Raw genomic sequence first — 16,507 nt, 5'->3', positions numbered from 1 at the left:
GAATTATACTTTATATAAATATTTATTTACATGTATATTTCTTTAAGTGAGATTCTAATTATTTGGAAACATGCAATTCTCCAACCAATTTTCAAAAAGGGACAGAGAAGTGAGGCTTCCAACCATTACCTTATTTCTCTAACTATTGGTTGCAAGCCTCTGGAACACATCATTCGAACGACAATAATATCTCTCATCTTGAGCAAAATAACATGAAAAAATCCTCAACATGGATTTTGAAAAAAAAAAAAAAAGGTTGTGTGAGACCCAGCTCAATTCAATTATTGACAACACAACAACTGACTAAATTTGACAAATGTGGACAAACTGATTAAATATCACCAGATTTTGCCAAAGCATTTGACAAAGTGTTTCATGAAAAGCTTTTAAGTTAAGAAAACTGGGATTAGTAAAACCATACTACGTTAGATAAATCACTTGCTCATGGTAGAACACAAGAGGTTGTTGTGAGTGGTGACAAATCTAACATTGGTAATGTGATATCGGTAGGCATTAGAGAGTTCTAGGGTGTCACAGAGCTGAGGTGTAAGGCAGAAGAATCTTGGACAGAGTCATTGTATTACCAGAAAAGGGAAAAAAGACAAGATATCAATTTTCTGATCATTTATTTCATCGCATTGGTTTAAATTTTCTTGCTGATTTCATCTCTTGCACCCGCTTCTTATCTTCCTCAAATTTCTTTTGAAGTTCAGCAATATCTGGAATAAAGAAAGAGTAGCAAATTAATAAAAGAATCAAGATAGTTTAATATTATTGCCTATATTTGCTTAAATTCATTTCATCTTAACACATCTTATTTAAGAATAAAACTTATTCTTTAAATGCCTTATACAACAGCACATAAATACATAATCTCAAGTAGCATTGGTATGAAACAGTTACAGTTATTTTTTTGTTTTTTTTTCACATCGTAAATGTAATGGAAAAATATTATATCCAAGTGGCAATGTGAAAAGAAAAACAACTAACAATTATAGAGTACTGAAGATATCGAAAACTGCTCATAATCAAATCAAAAGTGAACAAGACCCGTAATTAAATGAAGAAAAAAAAATCGTATTTATGTAAATCTCTAGGAAATCAACTCTTTGTCATCAATGATTATTAATTGAGATCATTAAAAAAAAAAAAAAAAAAACTGTAATAAAATATCGACATGACAAGATAAACTCAAAACCGACAATTTTATAGAATAGACTACTGAAGGTTTTGAAAACTGTTCATTATTTAATCAAATTCTGTAAAAATTTCACAGAATAATGAACAAATCCATCATACATAAATCTCAGAGAAGTTTATATTGTGTATTATCTTTTAGAGCTGCATTAAATGTCCCCTAACTCAAACCTGCCACTAATACCAACAAAAAAAAATTTAAAAAATCAGGACCAAATAAGAGAAAAATCAGGATCTGAGAGATGAAATTGGGATCAAGGGAATTGTCAATTGACTATGACATGCATTGCTGCAGTTATTATAAGAGGGATGCCACCAGGCAAATTTAAAAAAGCCTGAAAACTTGGGCGGACGAGATACAAATCAACGTCAAGGGCTTTGTAGGGATTTGAAAAATATCAAATATGGAATACTGTTTCAGTACTTATTATTGCAATTGAGAGCAAATAACACACAAAAGAAAGGAGAGTTAACAGTTTTCAAATTGATAAAATAAGGTGCTAAAAACAAAATATAGACAAATTAATATCAATAGCTATCAGGGGTGAGAATGACTGGTGACATAAAAGGAGAAAATTTTTCATTGTGAAGATCATGACCACCCATGCAACTATAACCTATTCATTTAAACTTCACTCAAATTCACTGAGATTCGATCCAAAATTTGTCTCGCAGCAATTTCTGACACGACTCGGAGAATTTCAAAAGTTGAAAGTGTAATTAAATTTGGGGGTTGTAGTAGGGATGATGATGGTGGTGGTTGTAGTAGTAGTGGTGGTAGGGATGATGTGGTAGTGATTATAGTAGTACTGGTCGTATGGATGATTGTATGGTGGTGGTTGTAGTAGCTGTGGTAGGAATGATGATGTAGTGGTAGTTGTAGTAGTAGTGGTGGTAGGGATGATGTGGTGTTATTTGTAGTAGTAGTGGCGCTAGGGATGATGGTGTGGTGGTGGTTGTAGTAGTGGTAGTAGGGTTGATGATGTGGTTGTAGTTGTAGTAGTAGTGGTGGTAGGGATGATGGTGTGGTGGTGGTTGTAGTAGGAGTGGTGGTAGGGATGATGATGTGGTGGTGATAGTAGTAGTAGTTGTAGTAGTAGTAGTTAGTAGTAGTAAGTAGTAGAGTAGTAGTAGTAGTAGTAGTAGTAGTCTTAGAGATGATGATGTGATGGTGGTTGTAGTAGTAGTGGTGGTAGGGATGATGATGTGGTGGTGGTTGTAGTAGTGGTGGTCTTTTAGAGATAATTGTGTGGTGGTGGTTGTAATAGTTGTGGTAGGAATGACGATGTGCTGGTAGTTGTAGTAGTACTGGTGGTAGGGATGATGTGGTGTTATTTGTAGTAGTAGTGTTGGTGGGGATGATGATGTGGTGGTGGTTGTAATAGTAGTGGTGGTAGAGATGATGTAGTGGTTTTGGTGAGTGTTTTTTTTTCAGTGATAATAATAGCAATTTGTCAAAAAGGAGGAAAGTGTCTCCGTCTATCGGTCAAACGCAAGCAAAGTGTAAAAATAACAGGAACATAGTTTTGTATTGGTATTATGTAATATGTTACTATTACTAGTATAAATCCATTCTTATCATTAAACATAAATTTAGTTCTTGTAAAGATTTAATGGATGGTTGCGAGAGAGAGAGAGAGAGAGAGAGAGAGAGAGAGAGAGAGAGAGAGAGAGAGAGAGAGAGAGAGAGAGAGAGAGAGAGAGAGAGATATTTGTCCCTCCCCTTCCCTTTCAACCATCAACTTGCTAATCAAAGAACACCACTGGTCGTCTGTGTCAATTGTGACATCTGGTGCCATTCAGTCTGGCCCGACGTCATAAAAACGGGACCGTCACTAAATTTCGCGAGACTATTGCACTGGTGTCAAAATATGACATAAGACATAATGGTGATTTTGTGGTTTTGAGGGAAATGTTTGACATGGCAAATTCAGCGGAAAAATTCTGAGAAATTCTCAAAATCACTGTTTATTTATCAAATTTTTTTTTTAAAAAGGAGGAATTGTGATGGGGATGGGCGGAGATAAACTACCATTTAGGTGCCCAAATATTCGACCGGCGGTGACAGCCCAAATTATTCACCCGGCGAAAAAGTTCCGGCTCAAATCTCGATTTTTTTCTTCTTCTTTAAAAAAAAAATTTTTTTTTTTTTTTGGAATAGTGACGACGGACAAAAACCGGAGGTTCCGGATTAAAACCGGCTGGTGGTAAAAAAACCGGATTTCCGGCTAAAACCGGAAAAGTGGCATCCCTATTATAAGAGACAGTCCAAAAGTTCTCAAATGATACAATATAAAATGTTCTGATTGATTAGAGACTAACAAGGGGGTCAAATAATAATAGAGGACACAGGCCCTGGGAGTTTAGAGAAAAACAACGAATGGATGGATTTAATTAGCCTTGACAGGATCCCACAACACACACACCCAATTAAACACACACACGGCCGGCACACGTACACACACACACAAATACACACCGCCAAAATTAAATAGGGACAGTGCAGCCAACAATACACAATAATACTACCAATTAGAGGTCATTAGCCCTACCTATTGGAGACAACACAAAATAATTGACCCTCCTAAAATAAAATATATTCTGACATCAACTAGATTTCAATTCTCGCAGCCTTGTATCACAACTACATCATACACTTTGAAGGCACTAATCAGACACACAAAAGGTTTATTGATTGATCATAGAAAATGAAAACGAAAAAGACCATAACTTATACTTTTTAAACATTTTTTTTCCCATTTTGCATATTTTATCTAGTATTCCCCTATTTGTTAACAGAATCCAAACAAATAGACAGAAAATAGGCCTTATAATAAAAAAACGGGACCCAGCGAAGGACAATCGGAAATTGGGATAAAATGAAATTTCGGGGGAAAATCGGCGGGTCTGCCTAACTCTTCTGTATTTGAGATTTAGTTAGATCAAGGTACGCTGCACTCAACGTCTGACATGTTCCAAAGCCCAGGAAACAGTTATGCTACTCGTCATTAAGTATATTCAAATCTTATCAACTGTCTCACATACATGGTGCTCCAAACACTGTTCCAGTACTCAAGAATAAGTCTTATAATAGATATAAACAACAAAGGAAACATACTTTTATCCAAATGACTAAAACTCCTGTATATGATTCCTGACAAGCAGTTAGTTTAGTTATAACTCCAAGATCCCTCTCAAAATTTGTATCAAGCAAAAATTTGAATTAGGTTCATTCTGTACCAAACACTGTTTGATTTATTTTCATACAAAATACAACCACAAGTACTTTAGAGTTTGATGTTACAAGAAATCAATGTCTTAAACTGTAAAACCACGTTGACTTTAAATATAAATAATGAATTAAAATGAACAATAGCAATTGCTTACTATCCTTTGGATTGGATGCTAGTCTATTGTAAAGTTCATTCAGATAGATCTAACAGAAGGAGCCACCTAATCACTGATGGGTGGACAGGAGGCTCAGAAAAAAAAATCAACTTCACTCAGGATCGATCTCAATCCCTAAGCATTTGAAGCGAGTGCTCTACCAACTGAGCTGTTGGTACCCCTTGGCCTTATATATAGATAAGATTTATTGGTTACCAACAGTTTGAGTCAATGCTACAAGTATTCTTGAAAGTGAATTACCAATAAGGTTCTTAGAGGTTTTCTAGGAGATTATTTATTTTCAAAATCGTTAAGTTTCAATGATAACTATATAATACTTAAATCTGTTACGAGTGAGTGGTGCAAGTTATAATTTTTGTAATGTGAAGAAATGAAAATCTGCAATGTCAGAGTATCTTAATAGAAACTGGATTTCAAGAAATATAAGATCTCTTCATCTAAGAGATTCTCAAGTGCTATAATTCTCGCTTTAAGCATTACATCAGATTGATCAACATCCAGGAATTAAAAAAAAAGAAAAGAAACCACATGAGCTATATTAATTATTACAGACTGATTCATTCTCTTCATTTCAAATAATTTCTTTAGAAATTTCAAAATAAACATTTATGACAATAAAATATATGCCTACGTTCTCTCTTGGTATCTCTTATTTGGAATCTGTAAAAATCTTTCATGCCCTGGAGAAGAAAAAGAAAAGAATTTATTATGTAAATTGTTGATAAAATCAATAAGTCATCGCCTATTAACTTTAACAGATGGGCAAGTTTTTCAAACAGTACCTACTTAAAAGCAAAATATAATTGTTGGAAACATCTAGAGATCAACCATAATTTTGGATAATAATCTATAAAATAATACTTTTGCTCCTCTGTTTTGTATTTAGGATTGCATAACTCTTAGACGATCTCAGCCCCAGGAAAATGAGAGATAATAAAATGGACACAAGATCATAGGTATAGATCACTTATCAGAGAGAGAGAGAGAGAGAGAGAGAGAGAGAGAGAGAGAGAGAGAGAGAGAGAGAGAGAGAGAGAGAGAGAGAGAGAGAGAGAGAGAGAGAGAGAGAGAGAGAGGGGAGAGAGAGAGAGAGAGAGAGAGAGAGAGAGAGAAGAGAGAGGAGAGAGAGAGAGAGAGAGAGAGAGAGAGAGAGGAGAGAGAGAGAGAGAGAGAGAGAGAGAGAGAGAGAGAGAGAGAGAGTAGAGAGAGAGAGAGAGGGAGAGAGAGAGAGAGAGAGAGAGATGAGAGGAGAGAGAGAGAGAGAGAGAGAGAGAGAGAGAGAGGAGGGAGAGAGAGAGAGAGAGAGGAGAGGAGAGAGAGAGAGAGAGAGAGAGAGAGAGATGAGAGAGGAGAGAGAGAGAGAGGAGAGAGAGAGAGGAGAGAGAGAGAGAGAGAGAGAGAGAGAGGAGAGAGAGGAGAGGAGAGAGAGAGAGAGAGAGAGGAGAGAGAGAGAGAGAGAGAGAGAGAGAAGAGAGAGAGAGAGAGAGAGAGAGAGAGAGAGAGAGAGGAGAGGAGAGAGAGAGAGAGAGAGAGAGAGAGAGAGAGAGAGAGAGAGAGAGAGAGCAAAGAGACTAGTTCAAAGGAAGCAAGGATGTATCCTAAAAGCAGCATGTCTTTGTGTCTACCTTGATATTTCAATAAAATTATCTGACATAGGCATGGACCACTTCCAAGGATATATTCAAATTTCAGCAACCCATAATTATATACAATACCCTCTCCCACTTGAAAAAGATCAAGTTCTCCGAGCAACAGTTCTTCACAAATTAAATTTAAGACAACTTAACATCTACACAAATCTGATGAAGTAAACAGCTAAAGACAACAAGACTCACAAGCTTCTCTCTCCTCCGATGATGGCGTTCACGTCCCCGTTTGTCAGACTGTTCTGTGCGTCTAATTCCTTTGAATTTACCACGACGAGTCACTTTGATAAAGCCATCTTCATCCGGCACTCCTTCCATTGACTTTGCTAATTCTTCTTCCTGGTCAGAAAGAACGAAACATATTCAAAAAATAAATACATACATATATGTAGCAATTAAATACAATGCATCACCATGTTTGTTCTCTTAGGCAATGAACATACAGCAGATACACACTTGTCAACATCAAATAACAAAAGCAATCAGACCCTTTGAAAATAGAAATTTGAGGCAAAAGTTCGGAATTCGGGCTTGCACTTACAAATAAATAGAAGAAGAAGAAGAAGAAGAAGAAGAAGAAGAAGAAGAAGAAGAAGAAGAAGAAGAAGAAGAAGAAGAAGAAGAAGAAAAGAAGAAGAAGAAGAAGAAGAAGAAGAAGAAGAAGAAGAAGAGAGAAGAAGAAGAAGAAGAAGAAGAAGAAGAAGAAGAAGAAGAAGAAGAAGAAGAAGAAGAAGAAGAAGAAGGAGAAGGAGGAGGAGGAATGTTGTTGTCAGCTGAAGATGGGTTTTGAGTCCAAATAATTCCGTTACAAGTGGAATCCTGATTAAGCCAACATTGCCGGACCGGAAAGATTGGTTAACTTTAGGCAAAGGTTGAATTTACCCATTATCAATGAAACATATTAGGAGAACAGAAAATTTCAGACCATCAACAGGTATTGACTTTAAGCAGAAGTTTACTTCATGTGGATTGCAATGTATTTCGTTTTCCTACTAGAGTTGTATAAATAATTTTTGTTTTACTTATCATTCACTTTCAATCATTTATTCTCCATAATGTTGATGAAAGGGAACTCCATGACAACCAAATTATTCGTTTTTGTTGATTAAACTGAAGCTTATACTCGACATTCTGATTGTTTTTACGTTACACCATTGATGAGGTATCTTAATCTGACCATTGATACATGATTAATATGCGATTAGCAAACCCATAAAATAACAAATATCATTTTTAGTTGAATATCTATTAATTAGTAAGAAAAAAAGAGAATTGGGTTGTTTTAACAAGGGAATCAAGTGGTCTTTGATAGATGGCAAATAAACAAGCTGCTCAAACAGTACATTATTTTTAAAGAAAGAATATAAACAGAAAAATAAAACGGGAAAAAATCTGTTATCAGTAATCTGATTTCTCTGAGGACATAATTTAATTATGTACAGCGTTTAGTTGTTTTACATTGAGTAAGTCACAAGAGAGCACAAAATACTTCTGCAGATTTAAGCAAGGCAAGATCCTGGAAAAATGGAAGTAATAAAATATAAAATCAAATAAAGGAAAAAAATCAAAGGACTTAAAAATAAAAACAACACAAAGGATAAAAAGAAAGAAAAGAGTACTTAATACAGGCAACATTACATTCTCATTATTAATGGGGCAAGAAATAAATTAAGTTGAGTAGTTATGTTCCATCTAAATATTTTCTTACTTAAGATAATTTAATTTTCTATGATTTTTTCTTTTTCCTTTTTTTTTGTATTGTTGTTATCAACAGGCTCACCTCGTCCTGTTTCTTGTAATATTCTGTCAAGTAGTCGTTTGCAGCTTTCTCCAATACAGCTGGATCGAAGACTGAGCGGCTGTATTCTTTGATATATGCTGTGGAGTAAATAACACAAGTTTAAAACATCAGCACAATATAAATCAATTTTTAAAAAAATATTAATAGAAAACAGGACTTGCAAATCGCAAGGAATTTATTAAATACACTTAAAATATTATCTTTTAGTGATATGAAAGTCATCCTTGGAGAATTTCAGGTAGAACATTTATATAAAATAATAAACTGTCTACTTTTCCTTTGAAGAGAATCAAAAATTATATTTGCTAATTAGTTATATAAAAACAAGATAAAATTCATAGAGGAAATCACCTTCAACACCAACATTGCAAAGGGGAACTTTAGAATTTGATAAGAGTCGAACTTTGTTGTAACTGAGATTACACGCTTTCTTTACATCCTCCAAATGTTTGAATACAACATAAGCCACCTTGTAACTCTGGTTTGAAGATATAAAAAAATCTATTAATTAAATCGAAACTTGGAGAATACATATTAACGGTTCACAACATAGATTTTTGATCATAATTTTTAATGTATTACTCAAGAAATAAAAAAAATAAAAGATATATAATATAAATAAAATGACTTGCAATCAATGATTGGTTAAAATTGTATTTTGTCACTGCTTCGTTAATTGAACACAAACATTAAGTTTTACATTCATCATACAACTTGCTGTGATGAAAGTATGCATGTATCAAAACAGGGCTACAGGATGCTCTTAGCTCGCTTGAGTTCAAAGTAGACATAATCCAAAGATATTCACGAATGAAATTTCATGAATTATTTCCCTTTGTTAGTTTATTACGGCGCACAGCACCATGCAATCGTGCTGCATCATCAATCGTTGCCCATCATAGTGGGGTTTGCTTTGATTTTATTTTTATAAATCATCACAGTAAAAATGGAACAAAAACCCTCAATTTGAAAAGTATGGAGACATTTGTCATGGTTAGAAAGTTGGTGTCAGGGAGGGTAGTCATTTTGGTGAAAAGAATTCAGTAATTGAGCTTTGTTATCAATGTGAAACAATACTCTGTTGCTCAGCTCTTGCAATTCTCTCGAATTCAGTTTGAGATGTGAGATGGGTTGATTCCATTAAGGGAGCTCGATACTAAAAATACAAAAATCCTTAATTGGAACTATTTGATCAAACTAATGATACATCAGGTATCTTGTAAAAAAAAATTATTGAAAATCTCTTCATTGCCATGGAAATGGTGGCCATCTTAGAAAATAAACAAGTTTTTTGGGACTCCACGAAGTTGTTATGTAAAGTTTAAGCATAGTTGTAAATAGCTGGCTACTTTGTTTTAAAAACATTCACTCTCAAAGGCTTTTTAAAAAATTGTTTTGAAATGTGAATAAAATTCCTTCACTATTATGACAATATTTAAAGAAAAAATATTTTTTACCCCAAAACTATTCAATAAAAACAAAATCAAAGTAGCCAGTTATTTGTAGTAACATACCAGCTATTTTAGTTCCAAATTTAAAGCTCTAGCATTAAAGTTTTAAAATGGTCAAGTCCCAAAAAATGTTTATGGTGATAAGATAACAGTTTTGAGAAAAACGCAATATATTTATCAGATTTTGAGTAAAATAACGTTGGGTAGGGTTTTTTTTAAATTGCAATTTTTGACTTTTTAAATCTATTCATTCAACAAAAATACGGGTATAAATTAAATAAGGAATGAATAAATTAATAAAAAACAAGTCACTTCCAAAAATTTATAATTTTCATCCAAACTGACCCAATTTGCACCTGCTAGCCCCCTTAAAACATGAATAGTCTTCAAGCTTTAAATCAGCCCTAAGGAAGAAGTAATTTTGGTCATCACTTCTACTGGGTCATCTTCTTCTTCTTCCATCTCCACATGGGGTCGCTTCCTTTTCATCCAGTTTTGGACAATTTCACTGTCAGTTACATTACCGGTCTATGAAAGTGGGCGAACACAATAACAATTAACAATTAGAAACAGATGCTGATTTGTAATGAAGCGTGCCTGAAGCCGAAGTTACCGTGCTTAAAGAGGATGCTTTATATTGCAAAAATTTGATAAGAACCATTTAACTTGCTTCAGTCTGATATATGCTTAATGATGGTATGTCTGTACTGTCAAAGTGTCTCACCACAGGTTTGAACCCTCAGAACCAATTTAGGTCATGTTGCGAGTGTAAGAAATAATAATGTGATAATTCAGAGCAAAAACTAAAAACTAAAACAATGTGCGGTAACTTAAAAACACAAACCTTGGTTGACAAATATAAGTGTTCTGGACGCGTAATTACAACATTAATATATTGAAATGATTTCACTATTGCCTAGTCATTGAAATAAATGAGGAAATGAGTCCAAATTTACCCAGACCAGGGCGAAAATGTGAATTTGAACTTAAAGTCACCATTCCTCATTGGTCATGGTCAAAGTGGATTGATCTCACAAATCTTAAAACATGGTCTACAAACGAAACTTTTGCGATTTTATAATAATCATTTTTTTCACTGTAACATATCGCATTAGAAAAATCTGTGACAAAATGGGACCCAAGCCCAACAATGAGCACAACTTACACCTAACACATGTTTAAGTACATGAGCCGGCTACAAATGAAAAAATACAAGCATAAGAATGAAGCCATTTGAAGAAGAAAAAAATAATTATTATCAGACAGTCAAACGTCTTATATCAAGAGTATAATATGGTTACAATGGTGCTAGAGGTTATTAGAAGTATGTGTAGTTACTAATCTGCCTGCAACAAAAGGAGAATCCTCACTTACTGTTTTAATAATATAATATTACTGGGATAACTCATCAAGATAGCACAGCCATTGGTGAGAATGACTGACCATAAAAGAGATTTTTCTCCAACCATTGTGAGAGAAAATAGCTTACCAATTTCCAAATTATATGGTTTGTTGATAGCTGATGATCTGGTGGTGGGGGTGGTTGTAGAAGTGGTGGGAGGGGTGATGGTGTGGCGGTGGTGACCGTTGTGGTAGTGGTGGTAGGAATGATAATGTGGTGGTAGTTGTTGTAGTAGTGGTGGTAGGGATGATCAACTGTAATAGTGGTGGTAGGGATGATGAGTTGTATAGGTAGCGGTAGGAAATATGATGTGGTAGTAGTGGTAGGGATGAAGATGTGGAAAGTTGTTGTAGTCAGAGACGCCAACTTTAAATTTGGCTCACAGGAGTTTCATACACCACTCGTAGGAATTTCAATGCCGAAAGAGGAATTTCCGCACACAAGAAAACGGAATTGGAATGGTATTTCGCATTGTGTTTACATATTGTATAGTTCTAAATAGATAACTGATTAGAATTATACTATGATACATAACAATCCCAAAGTTTCCTTATTTTAAATGAAGTAAAGCGCTAAAACCTAATGGTAGAGATTGTAGTACTGGTGGTAGTGAGGATGATGTGGTGTTAGTGGTTGTAGTAATAGTGGTAGTGATGATGATGATGTGGTGGTGGTGATAGTAGTAGTAGTGGTAGTGATGATGATATGATGGTGGTGGTTGAAGTAGTAGTTTTTTCCAGTGAAACCGGAGTTTTGGCATCACTGTGTAGTAGAGGTGATAGGGATGATGATGTGGTGGTGATAATTGTAGCAGTTGTGGCAGGGATGATGAAATGCTGGTACCTGTTGTAGTAGTGGTGGTAGGGATGATGATGTGGTAGTAGTAGTGGTGGTAGGAATGATGATGATGTGGTGGTAGTTGTAGTAGTATTAGTAGGATGATGTGGTGGTAATTGTTGTAATAGTGGTCGTAGGGAATCTGATGTGGTAGTTGTTGTAGTAAAGGTGATAAGGATGATGATGTGGTGATAGTTGTTGTAGTGATGGTAGGGATGATGGTGTGGTGGTAGTATAATGGTCGGTTGTTTTTTTTAAATTCTAGGACAAAAAGTAAACTTCCTTTTTTCCTGGGACAGTCACTATTTTTTTACAAATTTCTGGAATGGTAGACATGCCTGCCTATGTCAAACCTTTTACCCGAAATGCAGATAAAACACAAAACAAATAATCCAAAATACAGACAGACCGGCATGCTGGCATTTTTGGACGATCCTACGTCCATACAGGTATCATAATACACTTATATGCAATATTATTTAAATTATAACGGGAGTAATTCTCACCCTCCTTCTGTGTCTTCTTTAAATCAAATCAGATATAAAGGAGGTCTATAACAGTTGATCCGAATGAATCAGGGATTACATTACATTACATTACAAAATTAATATAGTGGACAGAATATAGAATTTAGCTCTGTCAAGTTTGCAAACAGGAAATGGCTGGTTGTTATTGATGTAGGACAAATAAAAGTAAAGACAGAAGATCATACAATAATGCATTCTTAAAACCCTGTTGATGGCCGAGGGGAGAGTAGTTATTTATTTCAGACTTTAAAAATATAACCACCTTTTTGGATGCTGTTTGTAGAAAAGGTAATGCTGTCTCCGGCAGAGATGTAGGCTTGTCTTGCAGGTATACTTTAACAATCTCGCAACCTTCAAAAAGCAATTTTACATTGTCCTAGAACAAAGGGAGGGACATAAAAAGAAAGTTTGTATCAATTGACTCATAATGAGAAAAATAATATAAAAAAGAGAAAGAAGGAAAGAGAGCAAGAATCGTTGTCCCTTTATCAATGGATGATGATAACAACAACAACAACAATAATAATAATAATGAAAATCTATCCATGTCATTCCATGTAAATAACGCCTGCAAATCTTAGAGTTTTGAAATCAAAATAATATTATAAATCCTCTTCAAAAAATTAACCTTCCAAGGTGTCTGCCTTTTATTCTATTTAGTGGTGTACTATTAAAAAAAGGGTTGATTTAATTTTTTTTAAAATCTTTTTGATCTTCAGACTAATGTCAACATTATCTGCCTACTCTTTCTAAACCCATGATTGTATTTATTATGACTTTGATATACACTGTATCATTAGGACCTGGATATATGTAATTTGATCATACATTACAATATCGTTGTTTTATCTAGACCACTGTAGTTGTGTAAAGTCATGAGGCCAGCATAACTGGCATTTGTTTACTTCATGCTATATGGTCATTAGGATTATTTATTTTACTTAAAATATTCATGAGTCTATACTTGTAATGCCCACACAGTAGACTATTTTACTATAATATTAATATAGCTTGTTTAGCCGTTTGTACCATCTGAACTGGTTTACTAGGTCTGACTTTAGACTAGAGTTGAAGCAAACATTATCTTTATCATAAGATTAGGACTTCACTACTATTAAATATAATGTATATGTATTTATCAAAATGTAAACTGTCTGAGGGCAGACAATTCCTTAAAACAGGCCAAGGAGGTTTAACACTGAGAAATCTGACACCATGTATATATTTATCATATCAAACCAGATTTCAATCCCTTCCTAGGCTAGAATACGAAGAGGAATTCCAGCTTGACATCATAACATCAGCCCAGTACAAAGCATTAAGTACCAGAGAGATGGCCAGACTGGCTAAGAACCTCGGACTCCATAAAATAAGCTCTTCGCAAAAAAAAAAAAAAAAAACCAACAAATACTGTGGCTATATTTAAGTATTCAATAATGTCATAAAACAAAAATCTGTAAATACATACATTAATAATTATAAAACAGAATAAATCAGACTAACAATTATTGTCAAATATAAGTGGGACTGGAACTTTGTTCTTTTTCTCATCCATTACTTATTTTATTGTGATGGTTGTAATCTAAGACAGCTATACGAGCCATTAATTATTGCTGTTTATTATTATCATGTATTATTATGTAACAGGGAAATCATAGGAATCACAGACCTCTAATCTATTAAACTAAATTAATAGGGCGATGTAGAAGCTGACTGCCTATGTAAAACGCCTGAGTGGTCGGAGTATTATCACCAATACTAATATTTTTTTTATTAAATAAAATTTTATCTCCACCTTAAACCATACATTACAGACTATACATAGCATTACTTATAATATAATATCATAAAGCATTACTAAAACAACAGAGATTTCTTTTTTTATGTTGATCATCAAAATGTGAAACAACGGAACAAAATATACCCATCCACTGTTTTGTCGTGTTGTCTGTCGACAATCATAATTACCTCATTACAATATGGTGGTACATTGTAAACTTGAAGAGTTTTCCCTTCTCTCCATTCAGTTGACTTTAAATTACTTGTATGTGGCTTGAGGTACAGAAAAACGCATTCTTTGCACTCTGCATGACCTTTTGCTTGAAGTACTGGAATGAAATTTGACAAAACCAACACACTATATGCCTCTTAGATTCACCTCTTTCTGTTGTTTTTAAAGAATTAAAACAGGTCATAAAAGATATGAGGTCATCACCAGGAAAATAATTAACTGGTATGCATATTCTGTATATTTCATATACTAACCTACTATCTACCGATTGATTTATTGTTAGTTAATTTTATGTTTTTATTAATGTTTTATTAACTTTACTTATTTCTACGTGCATTTCAAAACTTTCCATATTCTGGTTTTGTGTGACTTAGAATTGAGATTTTTAACTTTTCAACTTTTCCTTCGTCTGAAACTTGGCAAGATCGTGTTTTGTTTTGTTTTTGTTACTCCAATCCAATCCATGAAAATTTCCCCCTCTGCACCTCTCCAACTTGATCATTTGTTCATATCTTGAAATCTAGCAGCTTATCTGTCAGATTTAATGAGAATAGTTCCATCCTGTATTATTTACAGTTAGTTAAATATATTTTATAAAGTTCCAGGAATCTTTATCTCTCTCTCTCTCACTCTCGCCATTGCTCGACTCATATCTCAGTACTCCTGCAAATAATAGAAGTTACCATCAATAAACTACCTCTACTACTACAGTCACCACATCATCATTACTACTACTACCACAGCAACCTCCACATCATTATCAAAACTACAGCAACCACCACCATCTTTACATCATCATCCTCCTCCTCGTCATTATCGCTACCACTGTCACTACAACCAAACCACGACATCATCATCATTACTACCACTATCACAGCTATCACTTCATTATCAAAACTACAGCAACCGCCACCACTATTACATCATCATCACTACCACTATTACATCATCAACACCACCACTATATCAACACCACCATCACTACTCACTACACAACAACAGGCACACCGTCATCGTCAACGAAATGCAAAATAATAATAACAGTAATAATTTTATTAAAATAAATAAATAATAATAAATAAATTTTAAAATAATAATAATAATGTAGTATATTTATATTTTGCACCCAATCCTCTATACAATAAAGCTCTAGCCTCGAAGGCTACTCTACTACTACTACTACTACTGCAATAACTGAAATGAATGATATCTTTTGGTTGCAGTACGACTGCGAGTAACGAAAACGACCCCTGCCCCTAGGTATCTACTATTCGCAGAATAGAGGAAATCAGTATTCGCAGTACTGCTGTGAATAGAGGAAATCTGCGAATAGAGGTGGCCATTCTGGAATGTGGATAAATGTAAAGAGCGGAGTTTCAAAAGAGTGTCTGTATAGCCGTCCATTGTTATTGGCAGACAGTGTCTGCCAATAATCAATTTTCTTAATTCTCAGACTCAGACATATCTGAGTCTGAGAATAATCACAGCGCTCATCATCAGTCACTCACCACACTCACACTCCTGGGTACTATCGCAAACTTGGGGACCCAAATAATTTTGGGGTTTTGGGAGGAGGGAAACTTTTTTAAAAAATAATTTTGGGGTTTTTGGAGGGGGGGAAACTTTTTTTTTTTTAAAGTCTCTCCCCTCCCAAACCCCCTACTAGACTTTTTTTTTAAATCCCCCCCTCCCCCAAACCCCCAAAATTATTTGGGTCCCCGAGTTTGCGGTAGTACTAGTACCCACCCCTGACCTGAATCTGAGAATCATCAGAATCAGAATCACACTATTCACGATTCACACCCCAGTGAAAAATATATCAGAGTTTTGAAAATGCTCCTGATATTTACAATGCAACCTTATATTGAGCCTTTAATTAATACCTGTGAACCCCTTTATGAGAAGAGGAGATTCCGTGTTTGAGTCTGTGTTGGTAACCGAATCCATTTTCCTTGTCTTCTATTTCTAGTGTGCTCGCATTGTTTACTTCTCAGTTGTCCAAAATGAAAGTGTAAGCAAAACCGGAAACAATGAATTCGGCTAAAGAATTGTCGCGAGTGACGATTACAGTTACAGTTGTAGACAGATAATGTGGACGTTTCTGGTTACCCCTTTATCAACAAAACACGATGAATCGTCATCGTGTTTTGTTGATAAAGGGGAAACCCGGAACGTCCCAAGTGTCTGTCTTCGTTTAATAAATTGGAGCTTACATTTCAATACTACA

At 34.7% G+C, this 16,507-nt stretch overlaps 1 protein-coding gene across 1 annotated transcript; it reads right to left on the bottom strand.

Moving 5' to 3' along the window:
- Nucleotides 1-609: 609 nt before the first annotated feature.
- On the bottom strand, nt 610-16,300 carry LOC144972840 (ribosomal RNA-processing protein 7 homolog A-like). Its single transcript, XM_078914546.1, has 8 exons — nt 16,164-16,300; nt 14,238-14,377; nt 12,532-12,645; nt 8,404-8,530; nt 8,032-8,129; nt 6,441-6,590; nt 5,237-5,285; nt 610-719 (listed from the first exon to the last, which is right to left on the bottom strand). Exons 1-8 carry the CDS (start codon nt 16,225-16,227, stop codon nt 631-633), a joined length of 831 nt encoding a protein of 276 aa, XP_078770672.1. The 5' UTR covers nt 16,228-16,300; the 3' UTR covers nt 610-630.
- Between the last annotated feature and the right edge of the window lie 207 nt (nt 16,301-16,507).

The sequence above is a fragment of the Berghia stephanieae genome, chromosome 5 (genome assembly GCF_034508935.2).
Source record: "Berghia stephanieae isolate SIO BIC M18660-M18661 chromosome 5, UCSD_Bste_1.3, whole genome shotgun sequence".
Classification (NCBI taxonomy): Eukaryota; Metazoa; Mollusca; class Gastropoda; order Nudibranchia; family Aeolidiidae; genus Berghia; species Berghia stephanieae.
This window is presented reverse-complemented; position numbering and strand designations above follow the sequence as displayed.

What these genes read in the sequence shown, in the direction of transcription:
- LOC144972840 (XM_078914546.1), bottom strand. Translation starts at nt 16,227, where the DNA reads ATGGATTCGGTTACCAACACAGACTCAAACACGGAATCTCCTCTTCTC. An exon ending in TACCACCATATTGTAATGAG is followed by an intron (nt 12,646 to 14,237) that starts GTAATTATGATT and finishes CCTTTGTTCTAG; the next exon opens with GACAATGTAAAATTGCTTTT. An exon ending in ATTACAAGAAACAGGACGAG is followed by an intron (nt 6,591 to 8,031) that starts GTGAGCCTGTTG and finishes CTTTCTGACCAG; the next exon opens with GAAGAAGAATTAGCAAAGTC.